At 48.9% G+C, this 6,266-nt stretch overlaps 1 protein-coding gene across 3 annotated transcripts; it reads right to left on the bottom strand.

Moving 5' to 3' along the window:
• Positions 1-378: 378 nt before the first annotated feature.
• Slc7a3 (solute carrier family 7 member 3) lies at positions 379-5,338 on the bottom strand. 3 transcript variants are annotated; one of them, XM_050119707.1, is made up of 11 exons: positions 4,919-5,337; positions 4,243-4,401; positions 3,882-4,059; positions 3,622-3,734; positions 3,284-3,506; positions 2,962-3,101; positions 2,776-2,878; positions 1,885-2,051; positions 1,277-1,443; positions 869-977; positions 379-751 (listed from the first exon to the last, which is right to left on the bottom strand). In XM_050119707.1, exons 1-11 carry the CDS (start codon positions 5,298-5,300, stop codon positions 621-623), a joined length of 1,872 nt encoding a protein of 623 aa, XP_049975664.1. In that variant the 5' UTR covers positions 5,301-5,337; the 3' UTR covers positions 379-620. The 3 variants fall into 3 exon arrangements, with proteins under 3 accessions (XP_049975664.1, XP_049975666.1, XP_049975665.1); XM_050119709.1 differs by lacking the exon at positions 1,277-1,443 and having other exon boundaries at positions 4,919-5,338; XM_050119708.1 differs by lacking the exons at positions 379-751; positions 869-977; positions 1,277-1,443; positions 1,885-2,051 and adding an exon at positions 2,063-2,562 and having other exon boundaries at positions 4,919-5,338.
• Positions 5,339-6,266: the final 928 nt, after the last annotated feature.

Genomic DNA, 6,266 nt, shown 5'->3' with positions numbered 1-6,266 from the left:
TTCTATGGCAAGCAGTTCCCTTGCATATATGAACCTTAAAAAAGACCCTCTAGTGCCCACAGCACTGATTTACTGTTCTATGACAAGCAGTTCCCTTGCATATATGAACCTTTAAAAAGGCCCTCTAGTGCCCACAGCTCCTATGAGCTGTGTTGCCCAGGTAGTGACTGGAGTCTGAGACTGATCCCACTGAAAGATGTGCAGTTGAAGACACTGGTCTGACTGTATAAGCCAGCCAGTGTTGAGACCAGAGTCCACCCCAACCCCAGAGAACATTGTGGCCACTAGAGAAAAAGACAGGACACTTCCTGGAGTCTCTCTAGCCTTAGAGTCAAGCTGTGTATCACCTCTAATAAGCAAAGAACAGGACAGTTTTTTCCGAGTTTTCTTTAATAGCATTTTTTCCAAAGCCAGGAAACAACTAGAGACGATTTCAAAGTAGACAAGTAAACAAAAAGTACAGGAGAAACAGTAAAGGAGACACATCCACTGTTCCACAATAAATAGAGCTCTATTTAGTATCCCCACTAGTATCACAGGAGAGGCCCAGCTCTCCGTGGGGTCAAGAGTGCTCCCCATGATTGTGTAAGGGGCTTAGACAGCACTCAGGTATGATTAGGTCAAACTGTGTGAACACAGGAAGCGGTGAGATCAAGGTCTACAGTTCGGGCCCTTGGTCTGGGTAGGGTTTGATGATTCTTAACTTCTTCCACACTGTGCTGGATCCCATAGCCAAAGTAGATAGCAAATCCTAGTAAAGAAAGACAACTGTAAGGTGGGGGAACGTAACCTGGAATGGTTTAATAGGTCTCCAACTGGAGATCAAGAGAGAAAGGAGCCGGTGTAGGACAGAGAAGCAAACACCTACCAACCAGCATCCAGATCCCAAATCGGGCCCAAGTGCCAGCTGTCATTTGCATCATCAGGTAAACATTCACAAAGATGCTCACCAGTGGGAGCAGAGGCAGACCAGGCACCTGCAAAACAAGATAGACATACAACACAAGGGTTCTTACCTTACTGGGGGCAGGACAGGCCCCTACTCTTCTCCTCATGGCCTGGATCCCAGTGGCTACTCATTTGCCACACATATTATTAGACTCCCCACATCCAGAACTTAAGAAAATGGAACCAGAAAGGAGGAACTAGAGAGCATCAGCAACGAGTCTGGCCTCAATAGTTCTAACACCTACCTTCTTGTGTCCAGTTAAAGAATATAAGATACAAGCCCTAATTGTCCCAAGATGGATTGGTGGGGGGAAGAGACATCATTTACCTTAAAGTGAAGGGGGGTGTTGCTCTGTGGCTGTTTCCGGATAACTCCAACAATTCCAAGAATGAGCCCCAGGATCAGCACAATCACTGTGACCCACACTGGGTCTCTAGAACTAAGTGGAGTTGTCCACCATTTCAGCACCAGGCAAAGAACAATCAGTAGTAGAGCTTCAAAAGTCAAGTAGAGAGGAATCAAAACCAACTCTTGTGTAATATGCAAAGATGCTAAGGCCTCCATTCCCAGAAGGGTTACCCTCTTGCTTGACCTCTCTCTCACCGAATGCTACCACATAATGTCCACCCTGTCAAGCTGGGCTCTCCAAAGTTTCCCAAAGAATAAAACCACTGCTTGGGAATGGTGATATGGCTCAGCAGTTAAGAGCACTTGTTGCTCTTCCAGAAGACTTTGGTTTGGTTCCCAGTACAATTTGGCAACTCACAACTGGCTATAACTTCAGTTCCAGAGGATCAGATGCCTTCTTCTGATCTATGTAGGTACCAGGCATGCATACAGCACACAGACACTCATGCAGGCAAAATGCTCATACACATAAAAGTAAATAAATAGATAACAAACAAAAGTAAAGGAAAGAAGAATCCACTGCTCACCAAGCAGTGAGGAGCAAACATAGACAACTCGGCCAGTAAGGGGGGTGGGGATGGAGCTGACTGGGTAAAACAGGGCCTGGACAGTCAGCTTCTCTGCTTCAAGTGTCTTCTCCTCCTGTAATTCCACTTCCTCTTCTCCATTCTTCATTTCCTGGTCAGGCTGATATCTGTGGCAAAAGTAAGAACCAATTTTAAGAGCATCTCCTAACAGTTCTCCGTATTTTTTCCAGGTGGCTTCTTTATGGCCTTTGAAGGTGGAAGCTTGGGCTGGGGAGATGACTCAGCCTGGAAAGGGTCTGGAGAGACGGCTTGGCAGTTAGTTAAAGGTGTTTACTTCTCTCTCCAGAGGACCTAAGTTTAGTTCCTAGTACTCTCATTGGGCAGATCAAGACCACCTGTAGCTCTAGCTCCAAGGGATTCAATATCCTCTTCTGGCCCCCAAGGACACCAGATAGACAGACAGACAGACAGACAGACACAGAGAATTGATTTTTAAATATCCAAGTGTCTACCACACAAGCGTGATTATTGGACTTGAATTCAGATAGCCAGCACTCATTTAAAACCCAGGTGTCCTGTAACCCCAGTGCCAGGGGGTTGGAGCTAGGATTCCTGGAATTCCCATTAGTCAACCAACTTTGCCAACCAGTGAGCTCCAGCTTCAATGAGAGACTCCATCTAAAAAAATACAGTGGAGAGGGGTGGAGAGGGATGTGGATAGACACCTAACTCTGACTCATACACACACTTACATACATGGGGGTGGGGGTGGGGAGAAGCTCTTTTGGACAGGACAAGATACCCACATTGCTCAAGGAGAGTCAGGATGACAGAATGCAGAGAGGGATTGAGCACCTCAGCCTTACCCAGAAACACAAACACAAGTCTTACCTGAGAATGAGAACACAGATGGAAACCAGAGAGTAAGCGAGCAGAGTCCCAATCGACATGAGGTCTACAAGATCAGCCAGCTCGAAGAGGAAGGCCATGAATGCTAAAATGGGAAGGCAGAAAGCGGTGAGAAGGAAGTAAAAGGAGCTGGTGAAACAATAAAAAGGGGTGTTTCTGTTTTGTTACCTGCGATAACACCAGATACCACAGTGGCCACAATGGGGGTGCGTGTGCCACTGTGTACCTTAGCAAGGACACGGAACAGGAGGCCATCTTCAGCCATCGCATAGATCACCCGAGGCATAGGAAACATAGAGCCCAAAAGGCTGAAAAAGACAATGCCTAATGAATCCAAGTGACAATAAATTCACTAAGGTATCTGTTCTGAGCCTATGTGTTCATAGCATCTCCACCTCCCCTTCCCAGCCCTCCTAAGGAACATTCTCTGGCACAAAATGGACATAACTGGGAACTACAGCCACCAAGGATACAAATATTAAACACTGACCTAGTGGAAAGAGCACAGAGGGAGCCAATAGCCACAAGGTAGCTGGCAGGATCCCAGCCAATGTAGGAAAATGCCTCAGGCAAAGGGCTCTCTGGCAGTAGCTGGTAGTAAGGCATCATGAGGGTAAGTGCCGAAGACACACCAAAATAAGCCAAAAAGCAGACCGACAGTGAGACCACGATACCCATAGGGATGGAGCGCTGTGGATTCTGAGCCTCTTCCCCTGCAAGAAAACACATGGCACAATGTTCTGAACCAGGGGAGTAGGCTCGCTCTACCACCCCCAGTCTGTATGATCACACACTGCATCCAAGGTGAACCAAGAGGGTGTGACTGACCGGTGGTCGCAATACAGTCAAAACCAACGAAGGCATAGAAACAGGTAGCAGCGCCACGGAGCATCCCTTCCACGCCAAAAGGCATGAAACCTCCAGAGCCCATAGACTCGAAGCTAGAGTGCAAGAGGAATAGAAACGGTTAGAGTTTGTTCAGCTAAGCCTGTACCTTTTCTCTAAGGCCCAGCTGCTTGTTGTCTCCCACTCCCATTCTGGATTCCCCCTCCTCCCCCATGAGGGTCCCAGCTTTGCGGCTCTCTAACCTACAAGTGTCATTGGGTCCACCCATGGTCAAGCAATAGTCCTCTTTTGTGAGGCTCCAGTTCTTCGGGTCTCCCATAACGAAGCCAGAGATGAAGACAAACCCGAGAACCAAGAGGTTGGCCCCTGTGAACACTTTGGTAACCAGGGCTGATTCACTAGCTCCCATGGCCAACAATCCTGTGGAGAGAATTGTTCAGGATCCTGAGAGACTAAATCCTTCCTCCAAGTTTGCTTTTCCTGCCTCTGTGAGGCAGACTCCTTCCTTCCCAGCTTCCTTCCCTCCCCATCCTTACCACTCCACACCCTCAAGCCCTTCCAGGCCCAACCCCGCCCATTATTCAACCCCGCCCCTTGCCTCACCAGTGAGCAGCAACACAAGGGCCAAAGCAAAGAAATCTGGATATTCTGCGAGAACACGGGGTACATGCAGTGAGATGGTCCCCTTCAGAGTCTCAGAGATGTGGTTCCCAATCAAATTGTCAAAAGCAGAGCTCCAAGCCCGGGCCACACTGGCTGTACCTGGTATAGCAATTGCATTTTGTACTATAATCCCAATACTCAGGAAAATGATGAGGTCAAGTTCCCTCCAACCTACATAGTCTCACACCGATCCCCACCATTATTACCCATCTTACCCTGGGGGAGGGAGGTGACAGGTCTCTACTTAACTTAGCCTGGCCTTGAACTCAACAAACTTAGGACCCTCCCACTTCAGCCTCCTGAGTACTGGAATCACAGGTGCACACCAATACACTCAGCTCCTGCTATTAATTTTTAAAGCCCAAACCAGTATCTTAATGAATGAACACCAAACAAAGGTATACAATTGCTCTTCACCTTCAACCCCCCTTCATCTCCACACACCCTTACAAATAAAAATATAAAGTAAACATCTAGAAGGATTTCGATACTAGGAAAAATAATGAAAATTTCGGCTTCACTATTCCACTCAGATTTCTGGATCTATAATCCCTTCGCTACTTGGTTAGTCACCCACTCCAACCCCCCCCCATCGCACCCCAAGCATCTATCTCACCAATGACGTAGGAGAGGATGAGGTTCCAGCCGGTGGTGAAGGCCCAGAGTTCACCAACAGTGACATAACTGTAGAGATATGCAGAACCAGAGCGGGGGACCCGGGCACCAAACTCAGCATAGCACAGTCCAGCCAACACAGAAGAAAAAGCAGCCACCAAAAAGCAGATCACAATGGATGGCCCTGCTTTATCTTTGGCCACCTCACCAGCCAGGACATACACACCTGCACCCAATGTGCTGCCCACACCCAGGGCCACTAAGTCGAGGGTGGTTAGGCATCTGGCAAGGCGGGTGTCGCCCATGCCTGGCTCCAACATGCGTCTACGCACCAGCTTTTGACCGAATCTTCTAAGTGCCTGCCACCGCATTCTGGCTGACATTGAAGAGGATGCTAGGTTCTGGTGAAAAAAAAAAAAAAAGACAAAAGCCCTTCAATGGGTCTCATTATCCCTAAGCTTAGAAAGTGGATTACAAAGCCCACTCCACTACAGGGACAAAGGAAGGTAGGTGTGCGGGGAGCGAGCCACTTTACCTCTAACGTCCGATTCTTCATAGGCAAATAGAAATTACAATAATAACGCAAGTAGGGATTACAGTATCTCTGAGGCTGGAGAACTCATTGCGCAGAAGAGGCAAGTGAAAACCCCTTGTAGCACAGTGGTTGGCCTCTAGTAAGTGCTTGGACACTACGTTTCTTCTTTTTCTGGCCAAGAACCTATGGGATTTACCCTAGAGCTCAGCCCAGCAGCCCTGAAATGTAACGTTTCTGCTTCCTGGCCTGCAGCTCCTGGTGAATCGAGAGAAACTCAACTCAGGGCAACTCTGGGAGAGCGCTTTCTCACACCCAATACCCACATCCCTTTCGGTGTGCGCCTGGAGGGCTTCAAAAAGACATGGCTACCCACCGCCTGGAATAGAGGGACTGACCTCACTGCGGGTTAAAAGTGGGCACTGCCTCGATCTCATCCCTCCTCACCAAGCCCACAGCGCTCCACCTGAGCCAGCAAATGTTCCCCCACTTCCTGCCGCCTGCCTTAGGCTGGTCAGTGAGGATCAGCCATAAGGCGGGGCTTCGGTATCTGAAATTGGGAGATGCGCCCCGGGGCGGGGGTGGGGGGGTACAAAGCCAGCCCTAAATGGCTCACACTCCCTTCTTCACAGACTAGGGGTCCCGCCCGATGGTCCTAAATTCAGCATCTAGATTGTATGGTTCCATCTAGAAGCGGTCTGGGGCTGCGCTGGAGCTAGGGAGCCCTGGCCCCTGGGCTAGGGTCTTGCCAGCAACAGGTCACACAGCCCGCTGATGCAACTGCACGCCGTGGTTGCCTGAGAAGCCTAGGTACTTG

Source organism: Alexandromys fortis, unplaced genomic scaffold (assembly GCF_014885135.2).
Source record: "Alexandromys fortis isolate MF-2015 unplaced genomic scaffold, M_Fortis_MF-2015_v1.1 scaffold_155, whole genome shotgun sequence".
In the NCBI taxonomy this organism is placed as follows: Eukaryota; Metazoa; Chordata; class Mammalia; order Rodentia; family Cricetidae; genus Alexandromys; species Alexandromys fortis.
This window is presented reverse-complemented; position numbering and strand designations above follow the sequence as displayed.

Bases quoted from the DNA above. Each gene is read 5' to 3' on its own strand.
- Slc7a3 (XM_050119707.1), bottom strand. From the start codon at position 5,300: ATGTCAGCCAGAATGCGGTGGCAGGCACTTAGAAGATTCGGTCAAAAG. The intron at 4,402-4,918 runs GTGAGATAGATG...TTGCTATACCAG, and splicing joins CATCCTCTCCTACGTCATTG to GTACAGCCAGTGTGGCCCGG. The intron at 3,735-3,881 runs GTTAGAGAGCCG...CTTGCACTCTAG, and splicing joins GGACCCAATGACACTTGTAG to CTTCGAGTCTATGGGCTCTG.